The following is a 19,545-nucleotide window of genomic DNA, read 5'->3' on the forward strand; positions in this document are numbered from 1 at the left end:
GCATCATCACTTATCAGCCTATTTTAGCTTGACTCTATGGTAATGCAGGCATAGGAACTATCCTAGAGAATACCTGCTATCTTTTCCTAGGATACCTACCCAATACAAACTTTTAAAATGTATTCCCACTTTACACATTAAAAAAAGACCTGGTTATATTTGTTATAGAAATTACAAGTCAGTTGACAATGAAAATAACACTGAATATTAGAAGTAAATTGTTTTTACTCAGCTAAATAAAAAATATTTTTACCTTTGATGTTCTGTTGTCAATAATTCTTTCAAGTGGCAGACAGTAGTTTTAAATTCAGTAACCACAAATGTATGAGCAGCTTTAGCTTTATTAAATTCTTCTATTTGAGCTTCTTTTTCTCCAGTGAGTTGATATATTTTTTTTGTTGCTATCTGTAAATCTTCCTCTAAAGCCTTTTGAGTACTCTAAAGGAAAAAGTACAAAACAAAAGCTATGATCTCAGGGTTTTAAGAAAAAAAGCTGAACTCATCTGCTTCTGTAATTTGCTGTCTCTCCCTCTGTCACCTCTCACTCCTCTCTGCTACCCAACACTGGCCAATCTGTAATGCTCACTCACTACTCTTATTTCAATTCACCATTCCTCCAAAGCCAACCTATAGTTCCAACCTCTCCATGAAATCTTTCTAGCCAATTCGGCACGCAGTGTTCTTTCAATTCTTAGAACAACTGTAGTAATTTTTCCTGAATCACACTGTTGGTACCTAGCATGGTCTTGTATTTGTTATACTTTGATGTGTTTTTATCCAATGTCTCTGACTAAACTATAAGCATTTTGGAGACTTGAATTGTATCCTCTCTATTTGAAGCTCCGAGTTCTTTTACATAGTATTATCATTTGATAAATATTTGTTGACTGATGGAAAATGTGACACTTATCACACACTAATCAGGTTTTAAATCATACCATATTTCTTTGCAAAGACATTTTAGAATCTTCTAGTTCTGTTGTCAAATAATCCTGCTTCTCATTTGATTCTTTTAAGATGTCACTCTGTAATTCTGAAAGAGAAAGAGGTAGATGGTAGTACTTAATAAAAAATATATACCAAAAAAAAACAAATTATTTGTAACAATTACATTTTTTTCTCCATTAGATACTCCAAAATGAGGAAGAATTATGCAAATATAGATGCACTTATATCAGTCATCATCAACTTTTACTGACTGACTACTCAAGATTATTATCTCCCAAGCACTCAAAAGTAAATAAATATCTAAGGATTTTCAGTGCTACATTTTTTAATAATAGTTAAACATTGGAAACAAGCTAAATATCCAAGAGGAAATATATTATTGTAGTACATACACACAATGGTGTAACATAATCACTGTAAAGATGACACTTTATTATTAATTTGCATATTTATAAAATATCATAGAGAAGGGTGTTAAAAACAGTACTTATGTAAACGGTGCATATGAAAGAATACACACAAAAATATTTAAAGTAATTTACTTCCTAATGGGGAAATTATTCGTGATTTTTTCATTATTGCTATCTTGATTTTTAAATTGTCTAAAATATATTTATTTAAATATTATTTTAAAAAGTTTTCTACTCCATTCAATACCTAATGTTACTAAATACTAAATGCCAAGTACTAGTCTCTGTGCTTTATATATGTGCATTCACTGTTTTAAATTTATTTTTTATGTATAGTTGGTACACAATGTTAGATTAGTTTCAGGTGTACAATAGAGTGATTTGACACTTTTATATCCTATAATATGATTAACCCCCTAATTCTAGTAATCTTCTATCACTGTGTAAACTTATCAAAATATTACTGACTACATTCCCTTTCCCTTTTCACCCATCGTCCCACCCCCTCCCTTCTGATAACCATCCCTCTGGTCCCTATTTCTACGAATCTGTTTCTATTTTGTTTGGGGTTTTTGTTTTGTTTTGTTTTGAATTACACATATAAGTGAAACCATATGGTATTTGTTTTTCTCTGCCTGCATATTTAACTTAGCATAATATTCTCTAGATCCATCCATTTCGTTGCAAATGGCAAGACTGTTCTTTTTTATTACTGTATAATATTCCATTGTGTGCATGTATACCACATTTTCTTTATCCATTCATCTATTGATGGGGACACTTAGGTTGCTTCCATATCTTGGCTATTATAAATAGTGCTGCAATGAACATAGGGGTGCATATATCTTTTCAATTTAGTGTTTTCATTTTTCTTTGGATAAATACCCAGAAGTGGAATTGCTAGGTCATATGGCAACTATTTTTAGTCTTTTGAGGCATCTCCATACTATTTTCCATAGGGGCTGCACTAGCTCTCAGTCCCAGCAACAGTGCACAAAGGGTCCCTTTTCTCGACATCCTTGCCAACATGTTATTTGTTGACTTTTTGATAACAGGCATTCTGACTGGTGTGAGGTCGTAGCTCATTCTGGTTTTGATTTGCATTTCCCTGATGATTAGTGATGTTGAGCAGCTTTTCATATATCTGTTGGCCATCTGTATGTCTTCCCTGGTGAAATGTCTTTTCATACCCTCTGCCCATTTTTCAATCAGATTATTCTTTTATTATTGAGTTGTATGAGTTTCTTATATATTTTGGATATCAACACGTTATCAGATATATCATTTGGGAGTATGTTTTTCCATTCAGTATGTTGCCTTTTTGTTTAGTTGAAGGTTTCCTTCACTGTGCAGAAGGTTTTTCAGTTATATGTAGTCCCATTTGCTTATTTTTGCTTTTGTTTCCTTTGCTTAAAAGAATTCAGTAAAGTAACAGGATACAAAATTAATAAACAGAAATATGTTGTATTCCTATATGCTAATAATGAACAATCAGGAGAAAGGAAGCAACAATCCCATTTTCAATTTCATAAAAAAGTAATAAAGTACCTAAGAATAAACTTAACCTAGGAGGTGAAAGACTTGTACTATGAAAACTATAAGACACTGAAGAAAAGAAATTGAAGAAGACAAGATGGAAAGATATACCATCCTCATGGATTAAAAGGATTTATATTGTTAAAATGACCATACTACCCAAAGTGATTTACAGAGTCAGTGCAATTCCTTTCAAAATACCAATGTTATTCTTCTCAGAACTAGAAAAAAACAATCCTGAAATTTATATGGAACTACAAAAGATTCCAAATAGCCAAAGCAATCTTGAGAAAGAACAACAAAGTTGGAGGTATCACATTCCCTGATCTCAAACTATACTACAAGGCTGCAATAATCAAAACAGTATGGTACAGGCAAGAAAACAAACACATAGATCAATGAAACAGATTAGAGAGCCCAGAAATAATCTCTTGCTTACATGGTCAAGAAATGGATGACAAAGGAAGTAAAAATATACACTGGCATAATGATACTCTCTTCAATAAGTGGTGTTTGGAAAGTTGGACAGACACGTGCAAAAAAAAATTCAACTGGATGATTATCTTACGCTATATACAAAAATAACCTCAAGACAGGTTAAAGACTTAAATGTGTGTTTACTTTTAGAAGTCATAAAAACACTAAGGGGTAAAAAGAAGTCCATGCTCTCCCCTGGGTTCAAATTATTCTATTTCCCCTGACTAGCTATATAGCCTTAAACATGATACTTAACCAGTCTGATTCTACTTTTTCCAATGGAAAATAAGAATGATGATAGTTACTCATATCTTGAGGGTTGCTGTTAGGATTAAACAAGAAAATGCAAATTAAGATGTTTAACCACAATGTCTAGCATATAGTCAATAAATGTTAAATACTATTAGGATGATGATGGTATATGCTATAAACTAAACCTTAAAATTCATGGTATTTACAATATACTTGGTCAGGCAAACAAATAATAAGTGCTGATGGGTATTCACTAAAAGTTCTGGGAATATACATAAGGGGGCATCTAAGCCAAATAGGATCACTAAGGGTTACAAGAAAGGGGAGACAGCCATAGAGAGGAAGAGTTCAAGGAAGGCTTCAAGAAAGTGACAACTGAGTTGAAACATTAAAAGCTGGTAAGAATTAACATGAGTAATGCGAGTTGGGAGACAAAACTACAGACAGGTGAAAAAGCATATACAAAGGCAAAAAATGGAAGAGAACATGATGCATTCTGGGGTCTAAAGGAAATATATTTTAATAGCATCCAAAAAAAGTTTGAGGGAGGAATCATAGCATATACAATTGAAAAGAAAATAAGGACAAAGTCATAAAGATTTATTTAACTTGCTGAAAGGTGTATGCTTCATAAGTCATGAAAACCGTTGAAAACAACAAAGTATGTTGAGCAATAAAATGAGCTTTCGCGATTACATTTTCTAAAATTCCATTCTGAAAAATCCGTGTAGAAATGAAAGGGTTAGTGGTCCAACTCTGAAAAAAAAAAATAGAGAAAGTAAATTTGGAGAGAGAGAAATGATAACTGAACACTGTGGTGTCCACTATGATACTATTTATCAAAGTCTGGTAATAAATGTCTCCTCTAAAAAATCATAATCAAAAACTAGTCCTTAGGCACGTGTGGGAACTGAATATATGCTGTTATAATGTCTTAAAAAGCTCCAAGGCAACATTTAATTTGAAGTGCCCCTAAGTTCTCCCTAAATTCCACAAGCTGCCAAGGCAAATTTTCTCTATAAAAATATACTTGCAATCCAGGCCTTAAAAAACTTCTACAGATGAAGTTATATGATTTATAATCATAATCAAAAATCACATGAGGAAACAAAGCACCAAAAGCAGAGTCGAAAGAATGAACAAAAGGCAGACTTGGAGGACCTGCAAAGATTTCAGATGCTAGAATTATTACTGGTGCATTTTAAGAAAAACGTATTATATCAATCCTTAAAAAACTAAAAGAGGTAAGGAAGATGCCCATAAACTAAATAAAACTTCTTGAAATTATATAAATAAAATGAAAAGTCCATTGAGGTAATGGGTGAGGTATGTCATTCAAACATTCCTCTAAAGCAATAAAAATTCAGGATCGAATACTAAGAATATTAAAATCATTAAACTCCTGATAAAATAAGAAATTACCAGGCCAAAAGTGAAGGAAAAATAGTAACCTGGAAACATAAGATAAGCACAGAACTTGCTTTTGCCCAGAAGGCATTTGCAGATCCTGGCAATACTGAACTTTTGATGTGAAATTATGATGTGGTGAGAAAAAGAAAAGGAAAAACCAAAGACTATATAAGGTTGAGAGTCCAAGAATTGCACTTTTGTACAATAAGCTGGGGCATTCTTCATGTAAGGAGGAAGCAAAAGTAAACCAAGGAGATCTTCAGCCCAGGTTCATATCACCTAACTGGTCCAAGGAACCTCACGCCTTGAAAATGACTTAAGATTATGCCAGAAAGGTAGAGCCACTAGGCACAGAGCAAAACTTTCTCCTGGAAGGCTTCCCATTTACTTAAGTTACCTACATACTAGGCAGGTCTTAAATTATTCCTACAAATAATTTTTGCAAGAAAAATAATAAGCATGGAGGTATACAAGAAAATAAGGCACTTTGACTAAAAACTATTAGAAAGATAAGACAGAATGAGGCTCACAAATACTTAAGATAAAGAATGATCAGAAAGTATAAAACAGCTATTCTTAGTGTATTTTTTAAAAAAACTTGAAAATAATAAGAAACAGAAAACTACATAAAGTACAATAGCAGATTTAAAAAATAAGTTAGAATAATATCTTAAAATAAACATCTTAATAACTGAAAATAAAATGGAAGAGTTCTTATCAGATGAGAAACAAATGAAGAGAAAATCAGTGAATAAGATAGGTCAAAAGAAATCATCCAGAATAAAGTACAGAAAGGCAAAACTGTGAAAATATAAAGAAGAGATTGAGTCACAGAAGACAGAATTAGAAAATTAAAATTTTTTTTATACATAGTTCAAGAAGGAGCAGAAACAAGAGAACAGAGCAAATACATTTAAAGCAATAAAAAAGGATACTAATTCACAGATTTAAGAAGTTATAAAATAAAATTAAACCCATATCTTAACATATCATACTGAAAATGCTAAAAATCAAAGTTAAAGAAAATCTGAAAAGTCACAGTAGAGGAAAAAGATACCTCATCTTCAAAGGCTCAGCAGTTGAATTGACAACTGACCTTCAAATCAACAAAGGAAGCCAAAAGAAAGCAGGATGATAGCCTCAGTGTGCTAAAAGAAATTTCTAGAAATAACAAATAGTGTGCCAACCTAGAAATATGTATTACACAAAAATATCCTTTACAGATGAGAATGAATAAACAAATTTTTAGACAAATAAAAGGAAAAGAGAGATCATCACAAGCGTATTTTCACTAAAAGATATTCTAAATATTCCCCTTGAAGGCAGAAAAGATATAATCAAAATGAAAGGCCTGATATACAAAAAAAAGAAAGAAAGAAAGAAATTAAGAGTAAAGAAAGAGGAAAATGTATAGGTAAAACCAAATGAACACTGTCTACATAAAACAGTAATAATATCTTGTTTATAGAATTAAAATACAAAACAAAAATAGAAGGGAACAGAATTAAATGTAATTAATGTTCTAAAGTCTCCTTCAATAATCCAAGAGGGTAAATGTACTGATTAACTTTACGAATTGAAAAGTAATCAATCAATGTTATAATATCTCCAGAAGCACTAAAAAAAAAAAATAGAAACAGATTATATAACTTTCAAAGTAGTCTCGGATGAAAATTGGAATAATAAAAAGTAATTAAACTAGGACTTCCACTTCTGGGAAGAAGGGATAGATATACTTTTTTCTCTTCCTCCCAGCTACAACAAAACCCACAGCATTATATATAAAACAAATATAAGAAGACTTTGAAAGGTGGAGAGAAAGCAGATCAGATTAGAGGCCTCTGAATTTAAGAAGCAAGTGGTAAGACCCTTGGGGTAGAGAGTTTGGAGATTTTTTTTGTTTGGGGTCTTGTTTTGTGTTTTTTGTTTGCATTACGCATCCCAGACTTAGAACTGAAGAAGCCAACAACCTGGAAACACCAATGCACACAGACAAAAATAAGTTTCGGAAAAGTATACTCTCTCTAGCAGAAAGAGAAGAAAACGGGTAACCTAGCAACTCTACAACAGCCTAACACCACAGAAAAAGCAGCCATGAGTATGATGGTGAGATAGGAACAGCATAAAAGGTAGAAGTTAAACCAATTTCAATATATTTGGAGTATAGGATATAGTAATGACAGTAATGTGAAATAAGCAGGCATAAGTTAGCAAGAACTGGATAATTATTTGCTATGTGAGGAAGACAGAAGGCTTTTAAGAGAAAAAGGACAAAAGTCACCAGATCTCTACGATGTTATGAAAGGTACAGTGTTTCACAGAGTGATTTATCCTTCCAAGTGCCCTGAACAAGTTTGAAAAAATTCAATAACACAGTCTAAACATAATATGACATTCAAGAACCTTCATAATCTGAACCAAACATTCTTTTCCAGTCCCATCTACCCTAGTTCAAGATATAGATACACCAATCGGTGTTTTAAATATACCCTAATTCTCACACTTCCATGACTTGCACAAGCCATTTCTTCTTCGTACACTCACTCTTCATATTAACTATCTCGTGAACCTTTAATCATCTAAGGTCTAGTTTGACACTCTTTCCCTAATGCCTTTCCAAATGTCTTGCTCCAGGAATAGTTAATAATCAATATGTACCAGGCAATATTCTTGGAATGTATCAGTCAACAACAACAAAAAAGAAATAAATCCCTGTTTTCATAGAGCACTTTGTTGAAACTGAAGACAAGGTGAGAGTATGAAAAGGAAAAAGAAGAGCATATGTACTTTGGAAAAGCTCCCCAAGTGACTTCATTATGCCTCCTTGAACTGCTTAACCCCAGGTTTGGAATTGCAGTACTAGAAAACATTAGAACAAAATTGTAATGAAAGACAAAAATTAAAACATAACAAGGGAAATACATACGACACTGTTATATTTTATTATATAAATTCTTACTTGTTTTTTCCTCTAACTGATTAATTTTATCTCTATATTCCTCTAGCAGAACTGTTATGTCTCTCATTTTCTTTTCTTTCTCAGTGCTTTGGAGCAATAGCAGTGATACCTAAAATATTTAAAGAACACATTATAGTTATAAAAAATTAAATATGAAACATTAGCATTTATTATCACCTACAATTATTTTATGTATTTGTTTATATGCTTTTCAGTACTATGCCTAGCATTTAGTACATGCTTCACAATAAACCTTTATTGAATAACTGAATGAATAAACTACAGTGGGTCCTCAAAAACATCATTTTGTTCAATGTTATTTCATTATAACTTTGATGAGATGCCATAGAAACTTAAGTTTTGTTTATATCAATTAGCCTGTGGTAAAACTAGTTTCATTATATATTGTTTCACCAAAGTTCCAAGAATCTATCAATGGCATTAAGGACTTACTGTAATGTGATATACCCAATATTATAGCATGCATTTTAACTTATGACTGAGATTATATAATGAAATCTACTTGGTTCATTTATTCCACAAATATTGTGCACCTACACCATTCCAGAAGCCATAATAAGCATTGAGTATACAGAGAGGAAGGAATTCACCTTCAAGAAACTCATAGCCTAAACCAGGACACAAACAACTTTACTTTAATATTATTAGTAACAGGACAAAAATGTTACAGGAATCAGAAATGGAACACCTATATGACTCTTGGAGAATGTAATCAAAAATTAATCCACAGGGGACTGAATCGAGTCTTAATAGACAAGTAAAAATCAGGCAAACACAAGGAAATAAACATTCTAGACTTGTACAAAAACACAAAACATCAAGAGATCGTGCTTCATTAAGAAAACTGAAAATACTCTGACAGCTAGAATACAGAGTGCATGTGAAGAAAAAGTGAACGATAAACATAAAGATAAGCTGAAGACTTGCAGATTCAAGATGGCAGAAAGACCTTGCTGCCTATTTTCATCTCCAAATCACCCAAAAAATAACCAGGAAAACAATAAAGACAGACTTCATCTTCCATGAAACCATGGGACTTCTATAATCCAAACCACAATATATAAAGAAGGAAAGCAGTTGAAAGGAACAGAAAATGATTTAGGAATGGAAAAGGTCAAATATAGGAGCCTGCACAAGGAAGATACTAATGAAAAGATAAATCCACCCCAAAGAACCTCAGAATGTTCCTAGAATTAGAGATAACAGACATTGTGGAAAGTAGTATGAAATAGGACACTAAGTATAAGAAGACTATTTGAAAGACTATAAACAGTGTAGAAGACCTCCCAGGTTCACTTAACCCTCCTTTCCTGCCTCTACTCCCTGTCAGCCAATGTAATCAGAAAACTAACACTACTCTATCTTTGCAAGAGACACAGGTAGAGTCAAATTGAAAAACAGAATCTCTAAACCTGAATATTCCAGGAACAGGGAGGGGTGGGATGAAAGATATAACTGAAAAGACAAAACATAGAATGATGAGACTCAAGTCTGTCTTCCTACCCTGCCAATCTAGCTCCAAAATGCCATCAGCCAAGTTTGTAACCCCAGGCAAAATCTGGAAAACTCTAGAAAAAAAAGTCTTAAAAATAACATTAAGAGTCCCTAGCAAAAACACTAGCTGGCCACACCATCATTTTACAGGGAACTCCAACAATCTGTAAGCTCTGCCCATGCACCTAGAACTCCTTTAACACTGCATTCTATTTTTAACTTTTAAAAAGAGCTCCTTCTTTCAGAAATCTGGTTTAAAAATCCTATTAAAATACAGAATATTGCTAACTTTCAAATTAGAATAACGCACAAATGAGAATTCTATCATTTAACCAGAACTTAAAGAAAACTATAAGTATCTTCTCTGTACTTTCAATTAACTTTTGTTACTATTGTTTGGATATCCTTGTTAGTTGTTGTTACAAGGTATCTTGTGGCGAATCAGAGATGAAAAACTGAAAAAACGGGAAACAAAAAGAAGATTCCCTTCTATATATTGCTTTCCATTTGGGAACCAGAAGGCTAGAAACTGATAAAGGTGGCATAATGATAATCTGAAACCAACACTCTCGTGAATGTCAAAGAACGAAGACCATTTTCAAGTCTTATACTATGTGACATTTGTAGAAAGAAGCAAAAGAATGTTTTATTTTTTTTAATTAATTAATTTAATTAATTTTTTAAATTAATTAATTAGTTTCAAGTATACAGTACATTAGTTATACATCTATATAGTTCATAAAATGATTCCCCCAATTAATTAGTTCACCTTCATTGGTGTCAGGAATAGTATATTTCAAAATAAACTACAAAATGTGGGTTGAATGGTCAATGATCATCATCTTTACATTTTATGAGGTTTTTGCAAAAAGAAAAGTTCTCACAAAATATTTTTGCAGCAATGTACTATTACCCACTAACATGACTATTATAGAAGATTCACTGAGCTTTTCAAAAAGGGCTAGCATTTAAAGATATATGCACCCTGATATTCACTGCAGCATTATTCATGGTGGCCAAGACATGGAAACAACTGAAATGTCCTTCAATATTTGACTGGATAAAGAAGATGCAGTACATATATACAATAAAATATTATTCAGCCATTAGAAAAGATGAAACATCGCTATTTTTGACAACGTGGATAGATCTTGAGATTATCATACTAAGCGAAATAAGTCAGACAGAAAAAGTTAAGAACCATATGATTTCACTCATATGTGGGATACAAAACTGAAAGCAACAAATGAACAAGACAAACAAAAACTCACAGACATAGACTACAGTTTAGTGGATACCAGAGGGAAAGTGGGGAGAGGGAAGTAGATAAGGGTACAGGAGGTGACAGAAGGAAACTTAACTTTGGGTGGTGAATACACAATTCAAAATACATATGATATATTATTGAACTGCACACTTGAAACCTATATAATTTTATTATATTCACTCCAATAAATTTAATTTTAAAAAATAAAAATAAAAAGACATTCATTGTGTGTGCATATTCTGCTAAGCAAAAGGCTAAATATTTAGATATGTATATTAACATTCTCTAATAGAAATGTATCATGTAGTCAGCAAATACAAATTTCTTTTGAAATTTTAAATATTTTATGAATTAGCATATTTAAAGTATACAGAATTGATTTTAAAAACCCACCTGCTCCTCCTTGTCATTTACTTCCTTCTTGTGTATTTCTTCAAGGTGTTGAAGTTTTTCATAATCTTCCTTTACTTTAAAAATAAAACAAATATACTTTAATATCTTAATATAATTGTACAGCAAGTAAAATTTAAAGTTTCTAGTATTTTATTTCACTTTCTTATTTATCTCGATATTAAACCCCCAAGGTTTCTAACAAACTAAAGCTGCTGTTTTCTTGCTAACTTTAGTAAAATGGTAAACTTAAATAATATCAAAGTTATAATAAGAAGATTCTATCATTTTTATTATAGTGCATGTATAAAAATTTATTCTTTATAACACACTAATATGAAATAACAGATTTTAAACACATATAGTTACTTTTACATGCCACTTTACTAAGAAATGCAAAAATAAGACCAAATTACACTTCTAAAAAATTAAATACAAATCATAAAAGTTTGATTTAAGGGAAAATATAGCTTTGCAGCCAAAAATGTGTTTTTAACATATATCAATTCCCTGTCACATTCCACAAGATTCTTGAGGGGCTTATAAAACCACATACAATACAAAATTTAAAATAGTTGAGGCTACAAGCTGAAGGTATGAAAACATTAACCACCTAATAAAAATATAAACAGCAGAAGAATATAAAAATTAAATAGGACTCCTACTTTTAAAATTCATTTCCAGTCTGGAATTCTCTGCTTGCATGTGAAGTTCCTCAAAAGCTACTATCATTTTCTGAAATATAAATTTTAACTTTTAGGAATCATACTTAGACTTTTTAAATAGCGTTCTTCAAACTATGAAAAATTAATAAATTCGTATTGCATGGTCATTAGATTTAAAACTACACAACTTTGAATAATGAAAACCCTATACTTTTAATAACTAAATAACTTTCTAAAAACATATTAAAAGTGCCTATTATGTTAGCCCCCCATATGCTTGAAGGTACTAGAAGACATATTATATAGTACCTAATAGCAGCAAAACAACTGTCAGTATTCTATTCATTTACTTAATAGCCTGTATCAAAATCTGTAATTTTATCTTTATTTTACTTACTTATTTTACATCTGTCTTCCCCTCTAAAGTATAACCTCTGTGACATCTCTTCCACAGGAGTCCAAATTACACATCCATCATCTAGCAGCATGAGTTCATTTAACATTCAACAAGTCTTGATTTGCAAAATTGGATGAATTCATTTATTCAATTAATAAGTTGTTGAGTGTCTGTTATTTGCTAGGCACTGTTTTAGGCACTTGAGATCTAAGACAAAGTCTTTACTGTACTGGAAATAACTTATATTCCAGTGTAAGAAAGAATACCCACACACACACATATCAAATTAATTGTCGTATAGGTTTAAGTGCTCTTCAGAAAAGTTAAATGAGGTGAGGAGATAAAGAATAACTGAAAAGAAAAAAAATTTAGATAAAGTACTAAAGGGATAATAAAAAAAAATGAAGCTTATGAGTTTGCCAGGATCTTGGACACAAAAGGTCTACAGAGAGGAAAAAATTTCAAAGAACCAAGATCAGACACAGCTTAGCAAGTCTGAGAAACACAGAAAAGAAAAGAGCAACTATAGCAGAGAAGCAAAGTGGACAGTAGTATGGGATGGGATAAGATAGGTAAGCAGGAACCAAACTCAGATTAAAATATTTTGTTTTTCAAATAGTTATATGTCATAATTTCCTAATTTCTGACACAGTTAATAATCTTTGATAAATTAAGTTAAATGGTGTCACTAACATGTAAATTCAAAAGCTACTAAATAACAAAACATTAACATTTGGTATAGAACCTTGAGAATTTATTGGTGATATAATCACATCAACAAATAATAAGCCTGTTAGTAGGAATAGTTTTTCATGCCTTTGTAACTATCATTCTACTTTGCTTAAAAAAGCCTCAGTTTAAAATATTCAAATTTTTGCTACCACTTACCTCAATGCCATTATTTAGATCCACATAAACTTGTCTAGTTTCTTCCCGTTCACATTCATCTATTATTAATATAAAATATTTCAAAATTAAATTTTAAAAGTTATGATGCCAACAAGATAATACCTAAGATGTCAGGAAAATATTAAAATATTTAAAATTCCGTGTTAGTGAAGGGCATTGGTATATCTTTCAAGTCTTTTAAGCACAGACTAACTCCTAAGTTCAAACTCCTAAGCAGTAAGATGTGTGATATCAATTTAAATTTCTAGCTAAGAAAAATAGGCACTATTCTGAAAAAGCAAGTAGACAGTATCCCCAAATAGATTCTTTGCAAAAACAAAGTAGAGCTAATATCAAATTAATGACAATGATAAAAAATATTATTTTTGAAAATTAGCTTTTTGTTTTTCATCAAAATGAAAAGAATTCCTACAATTAAAATTAAAATATGTATAAAATAAAATGTGCACTTTCATGTATATATCACAATTTTAGAATATTTTAAAAGAATGTTTAAGAGAAATTTGAGAATTTTATTTAGATTGGAAATAAATATTACATGACTATTCTTAAGTACTATGCCTTCAGCACAGCTCTCTACCAATATTTTATATTTGAACATGGCTATATATCACATTCTTGATTGAATTTCCTGGTTGTTACTGACAAAAGAGGTCAGTCTCAACATCACACTTTAACTGAAATGAAAACTAAACACAAATGCCAAGTACATATCTTTTGAAATATATTATCCTTCAAAAAGCTTTGAACTTTCAAAGCTCAAAAAACTGAGAATCTAGTAGTAAATATATAAATGGTGTGAGGCACATGTAACTTGTTTGAATCAAAACTGGTTCCAAAAAGTAAAAAGATAATTTTTCCCTCCATTAAAATAATAATAATAAATTGATAAAATCACATAAAACGAGAAAGATATTTACATTTCTTTGTCTTTTCTGCAGATCTGGTACAGGTTTCTTTGAGTAAACTACATAATTGCCTTGTAGCATTATTCCTGAAAAAAAAGGAAAGAGTCTGCCTAAGTGTAATCTGATTGCAAAGCAAAATCATACATAAAAGTTATGAAATATTACTGTTATAATTTTTAAAGAAATTGTTAAACATTATATTTTGTGTATATTATATATTGTTCATCAATGTCTATGTGAAGAAACAAATTTGGCACTCTATGTAGACCCATACGTTATAGTGTAACTATTCAATATTTACTTGGCAAATGAATTAAACAATTACATTTTTCTATTAAATTCTGCATGACATAATCTGAATGAGGTGACAAATGTACAAAATAAGGTTTAGCTATTGCCTAGAATAAAGAAAAGGAAAATCCAAAGACGATACTTAAGTTTTAAGCCAAAGTAAATGGAAGAATCGGCGGGCCATTGGCAAAAACAAGAATTTGAGAGTGAAAAGTAGCTTGGAACTAAGCTGAATTTGAACACTATTTTGCAAGTACTGTACCTAAAAAAACAATATACAACAGAAAGGTATACAAAATAGATGGACAGTTGTAGATATAGGATTATCAGGTACCTTTTCACACCAAGTAGTGATTTCTCCCGCCTACCATTTTTTAAATTGAGAAGTTATTAGTAGTCAGTGATCAGTTTGCCATATCCAAGAATGTAACAAAAGTGTCATTCTTCCACAGCACCCAGATAGAATTCCACATATAAGTTAGTATTTTATTACAGAAAGTGCTCAATAAGTTTTTGGAAATTATTTTAATAAATTGGGAAGAACAAATTCATTAAATCATTACTTACTCTTTAATTAAATCTTTATTTTCTTGAATTCTTTCTTCTAATTTCAAACTTACTCTTTCATTTTCAAACTAATTTACAAAACAGAAGAACAGTTCATCACATTTTGCTTAGCAAAATAAAAATAAGTATAATCATTAAGCAATATTTCTTTGCTAATATGCTACAATGGTCTACAAGAATTCTTTAAACATCAAAAAGAACTTTTTTGTCACAAGTTATGGATTTCTCATAAGAATATGGGTCTCACTTTCAACAATATAAAATCAAGTTTGCCAAATCATCTAAGAAAAATTTCTGACAATATTTTTACGCAATGTTATCTTCCCTAAACATACATTTATCTATCTATCTATCTATCTATCTATCTATCTATCTATCTATCTATTTAATGGTGACATTGGTTAACGAAATCCAATGATGTTTTATCCTTGTCCTAACCCAATGTTGCATTTTCTGAAAATTTTTCTATCACTATGCCATAAAATTGAAACTAAAGTTTCAAATTTAAAGTTTTATCTATAAATGTCATATTTCAATATAAAAAACATTTATATCAACAAAACATCATCAGCAATAAGAATTAATAAAAATAAAACTCAATAAATTAGCATCATTAAATCAATCTTTATCTAATTTATTATTTCGCTAATCACTTTCATTGTTTTGTGCAACTTGTTCTCTACACTCACCCTAAAGTTGAAATGCAATGTTAATGAAACTTTGAAAAAGCACTGTGCTTAAAATCCATATCACAGAAACAACATACATACAACTTACCCTGAATAGTCTATTTTAAATACTATTATAAGATTTACAATACCACATTTTCAATTCCAAGTATCTTTATACCTGTAGCTCCTGAATGGCTCTCCTTTGTGCTTCGATTATCTTTCTATTTTCTTGCAACTTATTTTCTTTCTGCTTCAGTTCAAATTCTACATCCAGTTTCCACTTCTTGATCTTTTCAGCCTCCTTGTACAGTTTTGAATATAGTTTGCTCATTGGCTCTGAATTCTATTAAAACAGGTTTTCAAAGATCGTGAATTGTTCGAAATTTTAGTATAACCGAACTACAACTGCTTATTGAAAATATTTATGAGATATAGTATCTTAAGACTTGAGACCAAATCTCTCCTCAATCTATGCCCTAACAGCATACTGAAAGCTACATTAACTTTTTTAAAACTATTTAGGCAGTACTAAATTTACTAAAATCACTGGTCATTTGACTAAGTTATACCTTGCAAATAAAATCATTCCACAATATTTTAGTCAGTGAGAGACTCTGGCTAGTCAAAAGCTAAACTAAATTACTCTATAAAAATTTATAAATTTTAACAATGGTCTTAAAACATTTTGGTTATATATGCGATTTAAGGATTAACTGAAGGAAGTGAAGTTTAAAATATAATGACAAGAAATAATAGTGAATACAAATTCTAACTTTCATTTACCTGAGGTTTTATTTGGATTTTATTTGAATTTCCTGCATTATCCATTCCCACATTAAAAGGTAAATGCCAGTGTTGTTTTTTTTTTAATCACACTGATTTCTGCTTCCTGATAGCTCTTTATCAAAATATCTTAAAAAATTCCATACTTTTAAATTCTATGATACTATAACCACAGCAACAAATATGTGGCACTTTATCAGGCCATGGAATTTCTCTTCATTTTAAAGACATTTATGTGCTATTAGTATGAACATTTTTCATAATTAAAATCAAAAGTATAACATGCCCTACAAATTCCTTATACAGTAAACCAGCCAGTAAATAATTGTACCTATTATTAAAAAGATTGTTTATAAAGTATTGGCTTGATTCTCAGTCTTTTCACATATTGTATCCATCTTATTACTTCTATATTTGATTTCTATGGTTTGGAATTAAATTGCCCCTAAAGAATAGATGCTTTTATAACCCAGGAAAATACAGAAGCCTAGTGTTTCAGCAATTTTAAAAGAAAAACAAAAGGATAAAAGGTTTTAAAAGATGTATTTTAAAATATTAACCAAATGTTAATCTTTTTGAAGTTCAAAAGAAAAATGTATACAAATAATAAAAAATGATACTCTAAATAAAAGGAATTTCATATAAATAGAAAATTTTCTGACCTCAAAATCAGATTCTTTTAGTCCTTCCTGGGAGTGACAACTGTCAGAACTATCAACCTAAAAAATGAATAAATTGTTTTCTGTAAGAAAATATTTCTAATGAAAGTTTCCAAACAGTAGCAATTAAATACTGAAAATGAGAAATCTAACAACTAAAGAATTTCTTTTTAAAGCAAGCAACTTAATACCTAAACAGATTATATCTATAAACTATATTTAACTGACCTGTTCAAGCATGGGCAAAATGTTAACTTTTTGTAAAGCAGGATCTGCAAGATTAAAAGACAAGCGGTATTAAAATGCCAACATCTTATATTATTACATCTAGTTTTAACATCAGAGCTACCAATATAATGCTTATATTTTTAATATCTAGCAATGTGTATTTTAAAAATGCTTCCATGTAAGGTAAGATATTGCTTTTACAGTCTCCTACCTGAATCAATGTTTTTCCCATCTTTGGAGAGATTAGTAATTGCAAGTGGAAAACCAAAATCATCTTCAATACATTTGCTGAAACTCTAGAAACACAAAGAAATTCTTAAACATACTGTCCCATGACACCCTAAAAACATGCAGTAAAATATGTAATTACATAGGTAATGTAGATCTGCTTAAAGAAGTGACTATAACTGTAAATCTTTCACCATCTATATAGTGTTTAAAATATCAAATGCTTGTTCTGTGTAAACAAAGCAAAAAAATTTATTACGTATTTTCACATATAAGATGAAGCTAAACTATACATAATGCAGTACATGCTTTGTAAGTATTCAAGAATAACATTAATAATTTTAATTAGTAGCACAGAGTAATAGTTTTCTTCAATTTCATTATGATCGTTCCCATAATAGAATTAAAAATAATCATTACCAAATAACATTTTAACGTCATAATCTTGGCTGGAAAGACATAAGAATTTTTCAACAGCATACAAAATTTTAATATTTATTGCTTCATTCTATCTCCAATATAAACTTGAACCTGAAAAAAATTTTTAGTTTAGTAGAAAAGGCTGTTTTCCCTGAGAAACTTGGTATAATTCCTTCTTTCTGGTAAAAACTCTTATAAGTGAATTTCCCTTTTTATCCCGCCAACCAGGAAGCTCAGAGCCAAATTTTAAGCTGTCACATGCTAATTTTTACCAGAATGTTAACATATTAGTCCCAATTTTCTTAATTTTCCTTGATCCTAATATTTTAATTTATATTTTAGAATTTCATTGTGTATGTCTTATAAGTTGCCACAAATCACTTAAGAGGAAGAATTAAAATAACCATTACATATGCAGACTTCTAAAGCCACAACGATGATTTTTTTAAATGAATGATGCCTACATATATTAAGTATGCTCATTATTCATTTGAAGCAACACTATTCAAAATTCTTGGGTAAATCAGACTATATGTACTGGAAAGAAATATTTATAAAACATCAGCAGTTAGAAAGGACCCTTTGCCTCATTTACATAAAGAATAATCAAATCAAGACCCATACGCAAATTCACCTTGAAATTAGAATCTCCTCCCAAGGTCTGAGGTTTCACTGCAGACACTTGGCTGCTACTTAATCTTGGTGGTACGAACAATGTGATGGGCTTCTGCTTGTCCATTTTCTCTTCCAGTTCTGATGACCTATTGACCCAAAGGGGCAAAAAAAAAAAAGTGTTTTACATTGTTTGATTAATACACTATTTTTCTTAATTTAAAAGGTGATATTTGTACACCCAGTGGCCATCTAAAGGAAAGTATGGAACCCCATCGCTTGTCGCTGGGGTGGTCCAACTAGAAACACCCCTATTTGTCTACTTGTTCCCACCCTCCCCCCACCACCAATGGCCACGCTGGCGACACAGATCACCCAGAAACGCGAACAAGGCATCACCGCGACCTCCTGAAAAGAAAGCCTGTTCCCTCGTTCACCAGCCCGGTAAAACGGCATCGCCTCAAGGGAGGCGATGGGTTAGGTTTTCGGAGGACCACCGAGAAGGCACTGGGGATCGGCTGCCTGAGGAAGGGTGACGCAGTATCAAAACATCGCCGGGTTCGGGGTTCCGTCCTCAGAAAGGAACTCGGTACACCCGCCCTCGCCTAAAAGGTCCTCGTGGACCGCCACCTGCCTTCTATAAGGCAGCAAAAAGAACCAACTAGAGCTTCGGCCTCCGAACCTCGGGAAAGAGGCGACACCGCTCCCCCTCAGCAGCCAGCGCGGAATGGCAGTGCGCGCAGCCGCCTAACGGCTAAATAACGGTCAATAACCGTCAGTTGCGCTCACGTGCCGAACTCCCGAGACCTACATCTCGCGAGACTTCCCTTCCGGCTAGTAACAAGTCTTTCCTGGATTCCGCTGCTCCTTAAAGTTGAGTTCTTTAAGCTTCTGCTGTTGTCAAAGAATGCAAGGGAGACCATCAGGTGCTATGATAGGTTGGAGCTGAGTGTGAAAAACCCATTTCTGTCTTCCAAGAGCTCACGGTCTTATGGAAACAGATGGGTGAACAGTTAGAGCCAGTCGTAGTCATTTAAAATTGG

At 31.6% G+C, this 19,545-nt stretch overlaps 1 protein-coding gene across 3 annotated transcripts in view; it reads right to left on the reverse strand.

Moving 5' to 3' along the window:
* SYCP1 (synaptonemal complex protein 1) overlaps positions 1–19,490 on the reverse strand; it is a 65,792-nt gene extending 46,302 nt beyond the window's left edge. Inside the window, exons 1-14 of one of the 3 annotated variants that reach the window (XM_016124404.2) lie at positions 19,314–19,490; positions 18,525–18,651; positions 17,454–17,538; positions 17,243–17,286; positions 17,018–17,074; positions 15,751–15,915; positions 14,902–14,969; positions 14,056–14,129; positions 13,115–13,173; positions 11,830–11,899; positions 11,168–11,241; positions 7,993–8,101; positions 939–1,033; positions 254–438 (exon numbers count right to left, since the gene is read on the reverse strand). In XM_016124404.2, the coding sequence (XP_015979890.2) occupies positions 254–438; positions 939–1,033; positions 7,993–8,101; positions 11,168–11,241; positions 11,830–11,899; positions 13,115–13,173; positions 14,056–14,129; positions 14,902–14,969; positions 15,751–15,915; positions 17,018–17,074; positions 17,243–17,286; positions 17,454–17,538; positions 18,525–18,651; positions 19,314–19,315 (1,214 nt within the window). In that variant the 5' untranslated portion in view covers positions 19,316–19,490. The other 2 variants (XM_016124405.2, XM_016124406.2) reach the window with 2 other exon arrangements.
* Positions 19,491–19,545: the final 55 nt, after the last annotated feature.

Source organism: Rousettus aegyptiacus, unplaced genomic scaffold, assembly GCF_014176215.1.
Source record: "Rousettus aegyptiacus isolate mRouAeg1 unplaced genomic scaffold, mRouAeg1.p scaffold_m13_p_17, whole genome shotgun sequence".
In the NCBI taxonomy this organism is placed as follows: Eukaryota; Metazoa; Chordata; class Mammalia; order Chiroptera; family Pteropodidae; genus Rousettus; species Rousettus aegyptiacus.